Source organism: Anolis sagrei, chromosome 2, assembly GCF_037176765.1.
Source record: "Anolis sagrei isolate rAnoSag1 chromosome 2, rAnoSag1.mat, whole genome shotgun sequence".
In the NCBI taxonomy this organism is placed as follows: Eukaryota; Metazoa; Chordata; class Lepidosauria; order Squamata; family Dactyloidae; genus Anolis; species Anolis sagrei.
The window spans coordinates 131,922,955-131,941,367 of record NC_090022.1 but is presented as its reverse complement, the minus strand read 5'-3'; the positions used below and the strand labels follow the sequence as shown (position 1 = coordinate 131,941,367).

At 45.6% G+C, this 18,413-nt stretch overlaps 1 protein-coding gene across 1 annotated transcript in view; it reads left to right on the top strand.

The window, feature by feature from the left end:
- The first annotated feature begins 3,738 nt into the window (after nt 1-3,738).
- The window catches only part of FAAP100 (FA core complex associated protein 100), a 29,662-nt gene continuing 14,987 nt past the window's right edge, over nt 3,739-18,413 (top strand). The window contains exons 1-3 of the mRNA XM_060764265.2: nt 3,739-4,185; nt 9,832-9,950; nt 10,865-11,793. Coding sequence (XP_060620248.2) covers nt 4,021-4,185; nt 9,832-9,950; nt 10,865-11,793 — 1,213 coding nt within the window. The 5' untranslated portion in view covers nt 3,739-4,020. The remainder of the gene's footprint in view (nt 4,186-9,831; nt 9,951-10,864; nt 11,794-18,413) is intronic.

The following is an 18,413-nucleotide window of genomic DNA, read 5'->3' as shown; positions in this document are numbered from 1 at the left end:
TTCGCTCATCCTTCCCTATGGTACAGCTCTCATATCCATAGATTATTACTGACACACAGCAGCAATGCCATCTACTGGTTCTGGAAGCATGGCAACATTTCCCTCCCTTTTACACAAAAGAATCCAAGATACCTGCGTATTATTCTTTGCTTCTGCATTTGGAACATGCTTGCTGCAGCTCTGGAATAGGAGAGACCTCTTGTCATGATTTTTAAGCAGATGCAATTGATCAAAGGCAGGCAAAATTACTACAAAGGTCTATCTGGCTTAGCAACCAAAATCCCCATGGAAGCAATAGTGCTCCGTTGTCTGCTTGTCCCTAGCAGCAACAGCTCGGATTCAGAAATAGTCTGTCTCTTGTGATCCCATTGGCTCTGGAGATATTGCTGGTTTCCCTCAAGAGACAGGCCTAAGCCGAGAGGTAGCCAGCCTTTGGTTTTCACAAACATTTCTTCTCCATCCCAGTCATCATTGCTAGGGTTATGAAACCTGACTCTGCCACCTGTTTGGGGACTCAATGTAATCATTAAAGCTGGTCTTAGGGTACATCTGTACCAAGCATGGGCAAACTTGGGTCCTCCAGGTGTTTTGGACTTCAACTCCCACCATTCCTAACAGCCTACTACAGCTCCCAGAAGCCCCCAGCCTGCGAATGCAGGCTGGGGGCTTCTGGGAGCTGTAGTAGGCTGTTAGGAATGGTGGGAGTTGAAGTCCAAAACACCTGGAGGACCCAAGTTTGCCCATGCCTGATGTACACTGTATCAATAATGCAGCTTTGACTCTACTTGAACAGCCATGGCTCAGTGCTATGGAGATTTGGGAGCCAAAGAAGGCAGAAGACCTTGTGAAGCTACAATTCCCAACGAAACCATCCCTTTGAGCCATGGCAGTTGAAGTGGTGCCAAACCGCATTAATTCTACAGTGTAGATGCACCCCATGTCTGTCTTGACTACAGTCTCCATTCTGAGTAATGGCTGAGGGAAAATCTTTCCCTACATTAATGCCGGACTGGGAGGGAGCCCAAAATGCTTGGAAACCTGATGCCATGGGATCCACTTTCCCTCCATTTCCTTTTTCCTCCCAGAGGTGGGCACGCGCCCCTCCCTCCTCTCTTCTTCTCCACGGCAACCGCCAGAACATCAGCGAAGTGCGATTGCTTTACGGCTCTGGTCGTAAACCCCGCCTACTCCCCTCACCGGCTTCTTTCGCGAACGACAGAGGGCCCTTCCACATAGCCATTAGAATATCAAGGCAGAAAATGCCACAATATCTACTTAAGAACTACCATATATTCAAGTTCAAAGCAGATAATGTGAGATTTTATTCAGTTGTGTGGAAGGGGCCAGAGAGAGAAAGTGGGAGACTCCTGAAGAGAGAGGAGGAGGCCTGGACATTGGCTCCGCCCCTTGCCGGAGAGAGGGAGGCGGGATTGGCCAGAGCGGGTGTCATTGATAGCTTTGGGCGGGTCTATGGTTTGTGGCAAGTTCTTGGTGGTATGGGCATACCAAATCGCCTTGTCTCTCTCCTGAGGAATCTGTATAAGGACCAAGTAGCAACAGTAAGAACTGACCGCGGAACAACAGACTGGGAAAGGCGTACGACGGGGTTGTATACTCTCACCCATCCTATTCAACTTGTATGCAGAACACATCATGCAATGTGCGGGGCTTCATGAATGCAAGGCTGGAGTGAAAATTGCTGGAAGAAACATTAACAACCTTAGATATGCAGATGACACCACTCTGATGGCTAAAAGCGAGGAGTAGCTGAGGAGCCTTATAATCAAGGTGAAAGAAGAAAGTGCAAAAGCTGGGTCGCTGTTAAACATAAAAAAAACCAAGATTATGGTAACACGAATGATTGACAACTGGGAAATAGAGGGAGAAAACGTGGGGGCCGTGACAGACTTTGTATTTCTAGGTGCAAAGATTACTGCAGACGCAGATTGTAGCCAGGAAATCAGGAGACACTTGCTTCTTGGGAGGAGAGCAATGACCAATCTCAATAAAATAGTGAAGAGTAGAGACATCATACTGGCAACGAAGATCTGCATAGTTAGGCCCGTCGCAAACTCTGTTCCTGCGAGAGAAAACCTTGCTAGCATGTCCCTGACGTCACGAGACTCCGCCTCTCTCCCCGCCCCTTTCTCTGCCCCTTTCTCCATGCGAGCGTGGTTTTTCCTTTGCTCGGGCAGCATTGCCCGCATTTTCTCTCAGTTGGCAGAATTCAACTGAGAGAAAATGCGGGCAATGCTGCCCTAGCAAAGGAAAAACCACGCTCGCAAAGAGAAAGGGGCGGAGAAAGGGGCGGGGAGAGAGGCGCAGGCTCATGACGTCAGGGACTTGCTAGCAAGGTTTTCTCTCGCAGGAACAGAGTTTGCGACGGGCCTTAAAGCAATGGTATTCCCCATAGTCACCCACGGATGTGAGAGCTGGATCATAGGGAAGGCTGAGCGAAGGAAGATAGATGCTTTTGAACTGTGGTGCTGGAGGAAAGTTCTGAGAGTGCCTTGGACCACCAGAAGATCCAACCAGTCCATACTTCAGGAAATAAAGCCCAACTGCTCATTGGAGGGAAGGACAGTAGAGGCCAAGATGAAGTACTTTGGCCACATCATGAGAAGACAGGAAATAAACTTGAAACAATGGGAGAAAATTTGGAATCAAAAAATTAAATATACCTATTCTTACAACCTAAAAGAAAACTTACTTAAAATGATTCATAGATGGTATATTACACCTCAAAAATTTTCTAAATTTTACAAAGATGCTTCAAATAAATGTTGGAAATGTGAACAACAGATAGGGTCATTTTTTCACATTTGGTAGTCCTGCCCAAAGGCCAAAGATTTTTGGAACATGGTATATAAGGAAATACAAAAAAATTTGAAAATATAATTTGAAAAGGAACCAGAGTGCTTCCTGCTCGGAATGCTTGATTTTGAAGGTGTAAAAAAATATGGATATAATTTTCAATTATTTATCCACTGCAGCTAGAATTGTGTATGCCCAAAACTGGAGACAGAAGGAAATACCAAAAAGAGAAGACTGGCAAAATAAAGTACTGGAAATAATGAATATGGACGAATTAACCTATTGGTTAACACCAAATGAAGGAATTCCAAAGAAGCGTACAAACTGGGATATGGTTAAAAGTTTTTTTAAAACAACAAAAAATAGAGATCATTTGAGAAGACAGGAAAGCTTAGAGAAGACAATGATGCTGGGGAAAATGGAAGGAAAAAGGAAGAGGGGCCAACCAAGGGCAAGGTGGATGGATATTATCCTTGAAGGGACTGGCTTGACTCTGAAGGAGCTGGGGGTGGCCATGGCCGACAGAGAGCTCTGGCGTGGGATGGTCCATGAGGTCACGAAGTGTCGGAAGCGACTGAACGAATTAACATCAAACAATGGTTTGCATTTTACTCAGCAGGGGAGACAAAGTGTAGGCGGGGCCAACGCTCTATCCCCGCCCCTTGTCAAGGCAGAGGGGGTGGGATTGGTTGAAGCGGGTGTCATTGATTGCTTTAAGCGGGTTCTATACATTTTACTCAGCAGGGGAGGCGGGACCAACGCTCTATCTCTGCCCCTTGCCGGGAGAGGGGACAGGATTGGCCAGTGCGGGTGTCATTGCTTGCTTTGGGCGGGTCTATGGTTTGCATTTTACTCAGCAGGGGAGACGAAGTGGAGGCGGGGCCAACGCTCTATCCCCGCCCCTTGCCGAGGGAGGGGGCGGGATTGGGCGAAGCGGTTGTCATTGGTGGCTTTAGGCGGGGTTTAGGGTTTGCCTTCATTCTACTCGGAAGGGAGGGATTCGTGGCTCCTCTCCTCTCCCCACCCGTGTCGCCCTCTTTGTTCCCTCCATCGCCGCGGGTGGGGGCCCCTCGGCGTGGCCGCGTCTCGAGTGGGAAGGGCCAAGGGCGCCCCCGAGGGGACGCTTTCCTCCCCCCTGCCTGCCTGCCTGCTTTCTTGGGTCCTTGCCATCCACGCGTGCTTGCGTCCCTGTGGTGGGAGCCCGCCATGGCGCAGGTGGGGCACCGGGTGGACTACCTGGCGGGCTTCTGCTGCCCCGTGGGGGGCCTGGCGGCGGGGAAGCCCCGGGTCCTGTGCCACGGGAGCCAGATCTACCTCTCCAACGGCACCGAGTACGTCTACGTCTACGACCAGGAGAGCAGGTTCATGAAGGTGAGGCGGGAGGGAGGGAGGGAGGGAGGGGGGCAGAGGTGGCTGAGGTCCCCAGGATGAGGCTTTGAGGCCCCTTCTACACTGCCATCTCATCCAGTTTGAGGCTGCATGATACGACCGCCGTGTAAAGAATCATCTAGTTCAGTCCAATAGGAATTTTAGGAGCCAATCCTGACCATGTCATGCAGTTTCATATTGCATGATTTGGCAATATGGATGGGTCCCTTGAAGGGAAGGAAGCATGAAATAATAATAATAATAATAATTCCAAATTTAGGACCAATTGGGGGGGGGGGGGAGTGCATTGGGTTAAAGCACTGAGCTGCTGAACTTGTTGACTGAAAGGTCTCAGGTTCGAATCCAGGGAGCGGCGTGAGCTCCCGCTGTCAGCCACAGCTCCTGTCCAGCTAGCAGTTTGAAAACATGCAAATGTGAGTAGATCAATAGGTACCGTTCTGGCGGGAAGGTAACAACGCTCCATGCAGTCATGCTGGCCACATGACCTTGGAGGTGTTTATGGACAATGCCGGCTCTTCGGCTTAGTAATGAAGATGAGCACCAGTTCCCAGAGTCAGACACGACTGGACTTAATGTCAGGGGAAAACCTTTACCTAGGCAAAGAATGCTTTTTTGTGTCGGGGCAACTTGAGAAACTGCACATTGCTTCTGGTGTGAGAGAATTGGCCATCTGCAAGGACATTGGCCAGGGGACGCCCAGGTGTTTTACCATTATATGGGAGGCTTCTCTCATGTCCCCGTATGAGAAGCTGGAGCTGACAGACAGGAGCTTGCCCAGCTCCCCAGAGTCAAACCGCTGACCTTTTCAATCAGCAGTCCTGCCAGCACAACAGTTTAACCTATTACACCACGTGGGGCAAGGGATGCTGAGGCCCCCATATTGGTTCCTCAGATTGAGGCTTTCAGTGTCATTTAAGAGAAGAAAGCTGGTTTTCATGATAATAATAGGTCCAAATTTAGGACCAACTTAAACATAATAATAGGTTCAAATGTAGAACCAATTGGGGGAGGAGAAGGCAAAGGATGCTGAGGTCGCCAGATTAGTCCACAGATTGGTTGAGGCTTCTCTCATTTCGGAGAAGAAAGCAGGATATTGTCATCTTCCTCCAGATTTAGGAGGGGGTGGGACAGAAAACATGGGGGGGGGGGCGGGTTTCTTAGATTTAGTGGGAGAAGCCAGGTAGGGTGATACAGGTTCTTTTTGACATTGGTACCCAAGAAAGCCTGTCTTATTCTCCCTTTTTAGAGTGCATCTTCCCTGGTGGTGCAGTGGGTTAAACCTCTGAGCCGCTGAACTTGCTGACCGAAAGGTCGGTGGTTCCAATCCAGGAAGCGGGGTGAGCTCCCACTGTTAGGCCCAGCTTCTGCTAATCTTGCAGTTCGAAAATATACAAATGTGAGTAGATCAACAGGTACCACTTCAACAGGAAGGTATCGGCCCTCTATGCAGTCATGCCGGCTACATGACTTTAGAGGTGTCTGTGGACAACGCCGGCTCTTTGGTTTAGAAATGATGAGCACCACCCGCCAGAGTCAGGGGAAACCTTTACATTACTGTATAGAATGGATGCGGCTTGACACCACTTTAACTGCATGGCTCAATGCTAGGGAATAATGGGAACTGTAGTTTGCTGAGGCACCACCACTTTTTTGTAAGAGAAGTGTAAAGGCCTTGTGAAACTGCAGCTCCCCGTATTCCATAGCATTGAGCCATGGCAAGTTGCAGCGGTGTCAATCTGCATCCATTCTGCAATGCTAGATTCATCCCCAGAGGTAGTCAAGATGTCTCTCGCACACTTGTCTGCTGCATTTATTAATGTGCAGCTGCGCTTGCCTCCTCTGTCATGCATGGACAATTTAAAACCAATCACACATGAGTATGCAAAAAAAAAAAAAAACATCATTATGAAAGCACCCAAATTGGGGCTACTGAAGTGTAGGGAAGGGGAGAAGTGATCAAGGCAAGCAGGAACTGTATTGGAGAGGTGCCTTTACTTGGTCAGAGGTCCAGTTTCCCATCAAAAGAAAGCCAAATCCAAAAATGAAACACAATCCCAGCAGTCTCTCTGCAATAGGTTTTTCTTTATCACAGTATCGAGTCACAGTAGCCGGTGGAATCGTTGCTACATGCTTTTATGCACAAGCAAGAGAACAGATTGTATGCACGTTCTCGGCTTGTTCACTTTTCCACATTTAGTTGTTAAGGTAACCCTCGACAAGTACTTCTTAAATTATATAAACGAACTAATTTGCATGCACCAATGAGTGTCTTTTCTGTCGAACTTTGAAGATCTGTTTGCTGCAGATGTGTTCAGAGAAATAGTTTTGGAGAAACAGTAGATATTCAGTTTTGGCATCACAGACCTTACATTCTCAGGAGCCTAACCATACGAAGACAATTTTGACTTAGGGTACATTAATGCAGTTTTGCACCATTTTACTGCCATGCCTCAATGCTGTGGAATCATGGGAGTTGTAGTTCTACAAAAGCTTTAATCTTCTCTGCCAAAGAGTGCTGTCACCTGACCAAACTACGAATCCCAGGATTCCATAGCATTGGGTCAATCTACATTAATCAGATAATGTAGATCAGGCATGGTCAAACTTTGGCCCTCCAGGTGTTTTGGACTTCAACTCCCACAATTCCTAACAGCCTTCCGGTTGTTAGGAATTGTGGGAGTTAAAGTCCAAAACACCTGGAGGGCCAAAGCTTGACCTTAGTTGTTTTGTAATTTGTGATATATGATATTTTAATGAATGTATATGTTTTTATGGCTGTAAACCGCGCTGAGTCCCTCGACGAGGTTGAGAAGCTCGGTATACAAAACTCTGAAATAAATAAATAAATAAATAGATGCACCCTTAGTGTACTAATGAGTGACTGCTGGCCTCTATACATCCTTTCCAGGCTCAGGGTCATGACCAGCCTTGTATTTGCTTTGTCCGACTCTGTGTTTGTTTTGAAACCACCTGAAGATGTACATATGTCAGTCTTGTATTTAACCACATCCCTGATTTCCACTGACAAATAGAAGGTCCAGTTAAATATGCGACATCCCTCTGAGAGAATGAGCAGATTTATTATTTTTTTTGTCGTGTCAGGAGCAACTTGAGAAACCAAGTCGCTTCTGGTGTGAGAGAATTGGCCGTCTGCAAGGATGTTGCCCAGGGGACGCCCGGATGATTTTTTGATGTTTTATCATTCTTCTGGGAGGTTTCTCTCATGTCCCCGCATGAGGAGCTGGAGCTGATAGAGGGAGCTCATCCGCCTCTCCCCAGATTTGAACCTGCGACCTGTCGGTCTTCAGTCCTGTTGGCACAGGGGTTTAACCCACTGCACCACCGACAAGGGCACCACAATAAATAATTTTGGGCTAAATGCTACACATCAGTGTGTTGGAAGCTTTAGCTTAGCATAACACCCTTTGATTTTGGATGTTTAGTTTTTGGGAAATTGATAGGCAAGCCTACCCCATGCGGAGACCTGCCACTTGTCCTTTGAGCCTTTCTTTAGATGTCCTGCTGACCTTTATGCATTTCATTTCAGGTTGGTTGTCGGTGCTTCACAATCAGCCAGCACATAGAATCCAGTTCTTGGCATCTGTCTATAAAGGATTTTTAAAATATATATTTCATGTCTGTCACTTACAAATATGCCCTTCCCTTTCTTGAGTAGTGCGGTAAAAGGCTTTGGAATGGTTAATTAAATGGTGCTTTTCTGGCTTTGTTCAGTGTCTGTGAGCTGAATGTGGTGAAAAGCCCTTTTTCATATAGCCTCCATGTAATTAGCACAGCAAGCCTTAGCATGATGTCAAATGGATCCCTTAAATTTATGCCCTTGCTTGTTTCTAAGGAACCTATTATGGCAATATCTGGCTCAGCCTCTTACATATATTTCAGGCAGAGAAGTAGGTCACAAATGGGTGAAATACATATTGCTGATTCTTTAGATCACACGCGAGTCTAAAAACCTGGCTTTTGCTGGCTTTCTTATGCTCTGAAAGCATGCTTGTTTCTCAGCACGCAGATTCCTCTTATAGGTTTTGCTGGAAACATAGATATGTGGGTTATTATTGCGTGTTCTGAAACGGAGCCCCATCTTGGATAAAAGATGTGACTTGTTCGTCGGCATAGTGCAGCAGCAGAGGCAATTGCTTAGAGCTTAAAAATGAAGAATCGCCCTTAAACTACTGGGTAACGTCAAGATCGCTGACTGCAGTGCATGCTTTTCAGCAAGGAAAGCATAAGTTGTACATCCTCATTCAGAGAGGGGGGGGGGGGATAAGAGCCAGCTGATTTATGAGACCAGAGCTTGCGTTAAATCAAAGTGTGTTCAGACATAATGGCTTCTGACTACATGCCTCCGGGAGTATGAAATGATACCCGGAGGAGGTTATGTCTGGCCAGATGTAAAATGGGCAGGAGGTAACAAAAGCTCTTCTGCTTGCTGGCTCTTTCCCCTTATATGTGACTACAGCATTTCAGGGTGAGAAACTCCCTTCTAACTGTTTAAAACACCAAACATACCAGGCAATATATGTGTAAGCATGGTCACCAGCTTTTTACTACCATTGCAGTCCATTTTTCCATTAGCCATATTGCATAGGGTGGAAATTCTCCCATTTTTATACCAGGAAAAGTGGAGCCCCCAGTGGCGCAGTGGGTTACATTCTTGTGCTGGCAGGACTGCTGACAAGAAGTTCAGCAGTTCCAATCCAGGGAGCAGGGTGAGCTCCCGTCTGTCAGTTCCAGCTTCCCATGCGAGGACATGAGAGAAGCTTCCCACAGGATGGTAAAACATTCGGGCATCCCCTGGGCAATGTCCTTGAAAACAGCCAATTGTTTCACAGCAGAAGTGACTTGCAGTTTCTCAAGTTGCTCCTGACATGGAAAAAAAATTGGAAAAGTTTCAATCACTGCCTTTCTCCATGCCTGGCTGCTGTAAATGGCACTAAAGCAGGCCAGGGGAGGAGATGTAGTAATACTGCAAACAATTTCCATTTATAATGAGAATGCTTGGATGAGATGCTGTGGAATCATGGGAGTTGTAGTTTGGTGAGGTGCCGGCACTCTTTGGAAGAGAAGGGTAAAGCCCTTGTGGAAGTGCAGCTCCCTTGATTACTTAACATTGTGCCATGGCAAATTGATATCAAGCTGCATTATTTTTACAGTGTAGAGCAGGCATGGGCAAACTTGGGCCCACCAGGTGTTTTGGACTTCAACTCCCACAATTTCTAATGGTCTAAGGCCCTTTCCTTTTCCCCCACAGCCACTTAGGCAGCTGGTTGGGGGGGGGGGGGAGGAACAGGCCTAAGGCCATTAGGAATTGTGGGAGTTGAAGTCCAAAATACCTGGCGGGCAAAAGTTTGCTCATGTCTGGTGTAGAAGCATACCTAGACTGGGTGAGACTGTTGATGGATCTAGCCATAGTTCCCCTGGGTTTTAGGCAGGACTTTTTGTTAGTCCTGCTTGGAGAACCCTGGAGTTCCCTGACTGTCTCACATTCAAGGATAACCACCCTGACCCTGCTAAGCATACAAAACCAGGCAAGAGTGGATGTGTTGCAGGTGGTGCATTTTAGTGCCTCCTTTTGCATGTGCCTTCTAAGTTCTCTTGTTTCATTCCCAGGCCATTTACCGATTTCCTGATCAAGTTTGGCATGTTGAACTCCTGCCCGTCCACCAGCAGCTTTATATCCTTTGTGCTGGGGTCGGTATTTACTGTGTGTCCTTGGACTACCCAAGCAGGTGAGAAATGGGGCTTATCCGATTCGGGATTTTGGACTCTTCCATGTCACTGTGGGAGCAGTTTATGTATGAAGGCCAGGTCAGCCTGTTGGCCAATCTAGTCTTGAATCCAGGGTCTCAGACAAAAATCCCCCTCTTCTCCAGGGCTTCAGATTTTACCTGGAGGTGAACCTGGGATCCTGTGCATGTCAAACATGTGTGCTGTTGCTTTTGTAGTATATTGTGAATGACAAAGAAAGGTAGATGGAAACCAGATGCCTAGTGGTTTTTCCCCCCTATATCAATAAGTTGGTGACAGTTTAACCCTACCCATCACACACCATGGCCTTCTTTTCCTGAAAGCCTTGGATGATTTTGAAATTGTTTTTAGCATCTGGATATAGAAGCAAATCTGAGTGGGAATGCAGTACTAGGTGGGTTGGGGTCTATTCTTCCCTGTTGCCATGACACCATTTTGCCGATTCAAATTGCTTGACCACTGTGTGACAAACCACCTCTCTCCATGGTGCAAATAACAGTTATATGTGTCTATGCACAGGTGACTGTTATTTGGGAAATGGTGCAAGTGTAGAAAAAGTGTAAAGGCCCTTCCCCTGGCCCATAGCCCTACCTAATCTTTTTGCCCTCTCAGCTGCTATATCTGAATGCTTTGTTTGTGTCAAGGTTAGCCTTCTATTTCTCTTGTTCCCTCTTTCCCAAGCTCCTTTCCAAAAAGGCATGTGAATCTTGTAAGGTAGCACAAGGGTTAAGCTTTGGAGCCTCCCTCTAGAGCAGCATCTTCCCTTCACTTTTTACAGTTGGTTGCTCTCAAATTCAACTCTGTGAAGTGAATGCTAAATATTCTGATTTTCTGACTCTGTTTCTGAGCATTTCCCTATGGCTACCCTGAGAGCTTTTCCTTGTTTGCTTTGAAGGCTAGCGAAGCGAACGGACGGGGAGGAAAATGACTGCTTCTCGTGCATTCTCCCCATGGGCTCCAGCGCTTGTACCTTTCCTGATGCCTCGCTTTGCACCTTCACACTGCTCAGTGACGTCCTCGTCACCCTCTCCCAAGTCCAGGGGAAGTGGTGCATGAATCTCCATGAGCTCCCAGGCCCTGAGGACCAGGAGAACTTGCCACGCCAACCAATCTGCCATGTGGACATCACCACCAGCACCAGCGGTGATGGGGACATGTCCTTAGCCAACTTCCTTCCGGTCCTGTGCTGTGCATCTTCTCCCGATGCCAGTGACCACAAGGAGGACCTTCGCCACTCGGGGGGCTTTGTGCTGGAGGAGCCCCTTTTTAGCCTCCTCTTTGGCGTGGATGCTGCCATGCTGGATTCTCCCATGATCCTTTGTGGCTTCCCAGATGGGCAGCTGTGCTCCGTGCCCTTGAAGGCCCTGAGGTCTCCTGACAACTGCAGCCGTGAAGACTCACCTGTCAAGATCCTTCATCATTTGGAGGAGCCAGTTGTCTTCATCGGGGCCTTGAGGACAGAGCGGAAGTCTTTGGATGCAGAGGAGCCGCCGGCCTATGGGGACTTGGGCTGTGACTGTGTCATGGCTTTGGGCCACTATGGGAAAATGGTGGCCATCAAGGCAGCTACAGGAGAAGAGGTCAAGGTCCCAGAGCTCCGAGAATATTACCTGCAGGGACCGGTTCTATGTGCGGCATGCAGCGGGGGAAGTCGCATGTACTACAGCACCCATTCTGACATCTATGCTGTTGACTTGGACAGCAGCACCCCTGAGGCTGAGAAAGTGGAGGATGCACCTGGGACCCTTCCTACAGCTTTGTCTCCTGCCAGCTTGAGTATCTGCAGCGTGGTGGCACTTTCCTTATCTTCCCGGGAGTCAGAAGGTATGAAGATGTAGGCTAAAATGACTAATTGGGGGAGATAACCCAACCCCCTGGATAAGGGGTTGGGTGGCATGTATATGAATGGAGTCCTCAAAGCCGCCACTTGTAAATTGAGAGGAAAAACTGAAGAGCTATCAGAGGGAATTGCTTTGGCCGTGATGTGCTTTAGCCAGGGATCATAAATGCTTGTTTTAATCCTACCCACTTCTGTATGAGTCTGTGACATGGTTACACAGAATCAACAGATATCCTTTTTCACTTTCAAAAGTGGGCCAAGCACTGCTGAAAGCCTGTTTGCTTCAGACTACTGTCTATTGTGCCAGAGCTGACCCTGATAGATATGTCCCACCAGCAATTCTGTTTTTTCTTGCAGAGATGGGAAAAAGGCATAGTGTTTTCAGCACAAGAGAGATTTCAAAACTGTTTATGATGTGGACAATCCCAAATTGAAAAGATATGATTTTAGTAAACTCCTAACAGGTGTTAGCAACAAAGCCTGACATTCCTGCAGAAGGCAGACTATTTGAAAGGGTGGGTGCTAATGTAGAAAAGACTAATGTGTCACTGCTATTGGCCACAGCACAGATCACAGAAACTTCCCTGACAATTGTTTTGGCCTTGGAGGATGGTTTCCTAAAGAAAATGTGTGGAGAGTGAAATCACCACCCTAAATCCATTTGAGAGATGAGTAATGTCAGGAGAAGTGGTCACCGCCAATGTCATTGGGTACCCTAACCAAAGGACTTCAGAAGAGAAACCAGCTTTTCTCTTCCCTGGTAATGGGAAAGGGTGGGGAGAGGAAACCCCTCTCAGCTGGCCTGGCAAGACCTATGGCTAGATCCCAGTCAGCGCTTAGAAGTCTCTCAGGGAGTGACCAGAAAAGCACAGGAGAATGAAGATCTCTTGTCTCACTACCTTCAAGAATAGGCACCTGCCAGCCCACCTGAGAGCCCTGGCTGCGCTCTCCCTTGGTCCTTCCTGAGCAGGGAAAATAAACAGAGAACCCAGCCTTCTGGCCTGGATTCTCAGGTGAGTCCCAACAGGGATTGAGTTGCAGCGCTTGCAAATCCAGTGGAGAGTGGCCGACCAAGCCCTTACTTCCCTGCTTTGCTTGTTTTCCTAGTGGGAATGTGCATTTTGGAAGCAGTGGGTCTTCAGAGGAGAGAGGGTCAGGTCTATAGACACAATGGAAATTTGGGTTGCTAATCCAGGCAGCAGATTTCTCCCTATCTCCATTTTTGGCAGCAGGTGCAATGTAAACCTTGACTAGTGAATGACATTTGGCTTTGAAAGAAATCATAGCTGATTAGAGTACTTGTGGCACTTGTGAGTGAGCTCAAGGTGGGGTTTTTAGATTCCCTCCAAAGCTCCTTTCCCATCCTATCTTACTTTCGCTGGTTAAAACTTACATCTCCCCCCCCCCCCCCCCCGGTAGTTCCTGTGACTTATTTGTGCCAAGCCCACAAAACAGAGTCAAAGAGATGAATAGTTTGTTTTAAGATAAAGAGTCTCTTATGTGTTGTTTTCTTTTGAAAATTTTTATTTAGAAAAAAATGAGTACAAAATCTTCAAACAGACCTAAAAACTAGAATACAAACCATAAGACAAAATACAAAGGCAAAACAAGTAGAAATTCATTTTCTAATATAAATCTAAGCATTCTCTGCCTGGTGGTTTTATTCCGTCAATTTTCAAAGCTCATTAAAAGAAGCAAAACCATTATCCTTTCTCCATATAATGACACTCCTTTAATAATAACAAATAGTGAAGGTTTGACACCATCTTTGCTGAAGAAATGTAATAAATAAGTTGCAGTCTTTCTTGAAACTGAAAGATTTCTTCTTAATCAACATTGTGATTTTGTCCATATCTGCTAGTTTACAATCCTCGTAAGCCAATCTTCTTGTGATTGGGTGGTTGACTCTTTCCATCTTTGAGCATAGAGCAGTGGTTCTCAACCTGTGGGTTCCCCGGGTGTTTTGGCCTACAACTCTCAGAAATCCCAGCCAGTTTACCACCTGTTAGGATTTCTGGAAGTTGAAGGCCAAAACATCTGGGGACCTACAGGCTGAGAACCATTGGCATATTCTCGCTGCCATGATCATATATAACATTAATCTGCCACATTTTCTCTCGCGTTGATCATCTAACATCCTTAGCAAACAGAGTCCAGTTTCATCACAAATTTAACTTTTACCAATTTCTTCTAGAACCAGATGTATTTGTGCTCAGTATTTTTGGGCCTTTTTACACAATCACCACATATCATAAAATGTTCCAACATTTTCCCCACATTTCCAACTATCACTAGAGCTATTTTATACATCTTACAAAGCCTTTCTGGTGTTAACTACCATCTGTTCATCTTATGAAACATTATTTCAAGTCATTACTCAATAAAAATTGCAAACTCTGTGTCAAGACCTTTTCCCATTGTTCTACCTATATTTGTTTATCAATGTTTTAAGCCCACTTAACCATACAATCGTTTGCCTGTTCCTCCTCCATTTCATGTTTTAACAACTTTTTATACTGCTTGGCAATTAAATGTTAGTCTCCAGAGTCTCGAACAGTTTCAGGTACAGGGTTGTTTGTTACAAATCCTAATAGATTTGTATCCATTTAATATTTTGTCATATCAAAGGTAAGCATGGGCATTTCTGTGCATTTTGTAGCCCAGGTATAGTTTCACCACAGTCCCTATAATCCCTCAGCATGGTCACGGTGCAAAGGGGTGATGGGAATGGCAGTCCAGCAATATCCGAAGAGTTAGGTGTTCCCTTGCCCTGTCTTTTTGGTCTCCTCTTGCTTTCTTTTTTAAGCAGAGTTGAGTGTTTTGTACCAAACCATGCCCATTGTGTGCAGGCTTGATGGCGCCACAGCTCTGAATCCTGCACAGAGGGTGACTTGAAACTAGTACAGATCAAGGCCAGGCATTGAAGAAAAAAGAGGCATTGAATAGCAGCTGAGGAGTGCTGCCTCCCTCTGGCAAAATGGTTCCATAATGCTGAGATCCTAGCTGAGTGTATAGCTATTCAGAGCCTCTTCCTTTCTTGTGTAGAACAGCTGCATTCTGCTTGCTTGCCATGTGAGAGGCATTAATATAACCTGTGTGCAAAAAAAACCCCAACGAAAAAAAACAAAAACCCAGCCTTTCTTCCCAGAAGGAAGCAACACACACTCAGGAAGGCAGGATCCCCATTTCTCTCTGCCTTTTTAGGAGAAGAAGAGGGCTGTGGCGCCTTGTAAATTGAAAGGTGAGGATTAGGAACATAGGGGTTCTTTGTACTGCCTCTTCCTAACAGCTTACCTTTAGAAACAGTCCATATTGCATAATGCCACCTGCATCCTGCTACCCTTCCCTGTGATTCTCCTCTCTCTAGCTATTAGCAGGTAAAGCCCATAAATAGCTTCCAATTCTGTGATGTTCCCACCACCTGCCTTGGTGCTCTGGATCCTCTCCATTCCTCTGCTGGCATGCTCTCAGTAAAGTTACACCAGGGAGTGAGTTTCTCTTAGTCTCCTTCACTATTCCCATTGCTTTCCCATTATTTTATAGGTTGTACTAGCCGACCCCTGCCATGCGGTGCTGTGGCTCAGTCTGTGTAAAAATAAAATATACATTACAACACATGTGCAAAACCACATATATACACATATACACAAATATGTACACATACATATACATATATATATACACTTGTGTGTATATATGTAGTTTTGCACATGTGTTGTAATGTATATTTTATTTTTTGGCTTTTTGAGCCTCTTCTGCTGTGTTTTTTCATGTTTTTATGAGTGATGGCCACTCACTGGCCTGACAGGTGTCTTGTGTCCAAATTTAGTGTCAATTCGCCCAGTGGTTTTTGAGTTATGTTAATCCCACAAACAAACATTACATTTTTATTTATATAGATTTACCTTTAAAAAATAGAATTGTTCAATTGCACTAAAAATAAAATCAACAAAAACTAAGAAACTGCATTAGTGCAGAAAGGTGAGGTTACAAGGGCAGGTAGAATTACTATCACAGGATTGGTGAATTGGCATAATCGCAGTAGTATGGAGGGCACTCGATGCAGTGTGCATTCACTATCAGGGATAACACGACTATAGTGGAATAGTGGGTTTGTGTGATAAAATATAAAACTAATAATAATAATACAATATTATAATTATATATTTTATATTACATGTAATATTACTAATAATATCACAATATAATGGTATAGTACAATATAATAATATATAATACTGATATTGTGCTATACTAATAATATAATATATTGTATGTATATATATCTTGTAAGCCGCTCAGAATACCCTTCGCCATAAATGCCATAAATAAATAAATAAATAAAATCCTTTGGTTACTCCTTCCCCAATTCGTGATTTGTAAATTCATTCATTCATCCATTCATATCCCAGCTTTTTCCAAATGCTTCCTCTCCAGACTGCTTACAAAAACTGAAATAAATACAGATTAAAATATCTCCAAAGGCATAAAAATAATAAAAGTGATTTTCAAAATACTGTTGAGCTACTATGAAATTAAAACTATATTTCAGATCAATTGAAAGATGGAAGAAAACAGCACACCATTAAAAGTTCAATGTAGCCAGTACATAGAAACCCGGGGGAATAAAAACCTTCAATTTGCTGGCAAAAGGATAGGAAGGAGGGAGCCAGGATAGCCTTCATGGGGAGGGAGTTACAAAAGCCTTGGAGCAGTCAACAAAAACACTGGAATAACAGTTGGCATTCACAAGTTGGGTTTCTGTCAAACTGAAAATGCCTTTACACTGAGTAGTGAAGGCATCAGCAGGGGAAAGTGGTTGGGGGAATGGTGCAGTTGCAAAAGCAGACAGCAGTGATAGTGGGGCAGGGACCTAAAGTAATGGAAGTCTGGGACCGTGACTTGTGGTGCTTGGTTGCTGAGCCTTTAGCATAGGGAAGTACAGTTTTTTAAATCCAGAATGTCCCCAACCACCCTCTGTGGTGGTGGTGGTGGAGTGGGGTTGGGGGTTGACCCCTCTATTGAGCCATTTTCAGTCCAGGTGAGGCCTTGAGATGAATGGGCAAAAAAGGCCTCCTTGCTTAATTGACCCAGCAGGTTCTGAAAACATGACAAAAATACACAACATACAGGCATTTTGGACACTTTATTTTTTGTTTGCAGAAAAGGCAGTGTGAGGGTGACCTATACAATTTAGAAAAATTCAGGGAGCCATACTCTGATCTAATCCTGGACATTGCCCCTTTGATCATCCATACTTCACCCTTCTTCTGGTTGATTTCCTTTGCTTCAGCACCCGTTGTCCTGACCGTGAGGCCTCACAAGCAGGAAACTGGTCTCCATGACAGAATGAAAACGAAATGCAACAAAGGCCAAATGAGCCTGAGGTTGAGAGAGTCACTCTATGGAGGACCACTTTCCAAATTCCCCAACTTGCATGGCCAGGAGTTGTGTCACCTGGGGAATTCTGAGAAGTACATTATGAAAAAAGTGACCAAATGGATTCACCACATCTAAGGCACAGTCTAAAGAAAGACCGCCTTTATGCACACTCACCCCTCTTTTCCTGGGTGTCGCAGAGCGCTATTTGAAAGGTGTTTCGCCATGCACTCCTTCTGCCTTGCACGCTTGGGTTGCTGGCTGATGTTTTTCAACATCCCTCCCGACTGTGATCTTCTGCAGGGGGAGAAGCAAATTGAAGCCCCAGCTTCTTGCCCATGGGGTGCCGGGCAGCAAAGAGTGAGGAGCTTGCTTTGTAGTGAAGAAGCTGCCATTTCTCTCGCTTCCTTTTCTCTGTATGGCGTCCAGGACTGACTGCTGTGCATCTTTTCCAGTCTCTCAGTGGGCAGCCTCCTTGTGCCATCGATTCTGTATGTGTAATGTGCCACTTTTCGATCTGCAGCCTTAAAAGAAGGGCAGCTTTTGAAGTAGCTTTTTGCCAAGATGCAGTTGGGTGTGTTAGAGGTGGAATCGCCCCACAAATGCACCCATAGCTCCAAAATGGGCAAATTGGCACAGTCCCTCTTACAGATACTATTTCTTTTGGGACAACTGCGGCCATGTGATCTGATCCAAGACCCTATGCTTATCACACTGTCCCTAGAATCAAATAATTGGAAGACACCACAAGGGCTATCTAGTCCAAACCCCTGCCATGCAGGAATATGCAACTGAAGCACTCCAGACAGATGCTCAGATCTTCGTTGCTGAGCATCTTCTATGAAGCTTTCTTTATAATCACTTTCCTTCAAAGTAGATACAGGGGAAATGTCAGCCTCCGGATCTCGCTAGACTGCAGCTTTCATTATCTGTCGCCAGCTAAAACTTTTATACACTTTAAAGTTAACGTATAAGTTAGGAGCACTGGTGGCACAGGGGATTAAACCCTTGTACCAGCAGGACTGCTGACAAAAAGGTTGGTGCTTTGAATCCGGGGAGAGGGGTGAGTTCCCATCCATCAGCTCCAGCTCCCCTTGTGGGGACATGAGAGAAGCCTCCCACAAGGATGGTAAAACATAAAATATCTGGGTTTCCCCTGGGCAACGTCCTTGCAGACAGCCAATTCTCTCACACCAGAAGTGACTTGCAATTTCTCAAGTCGCTC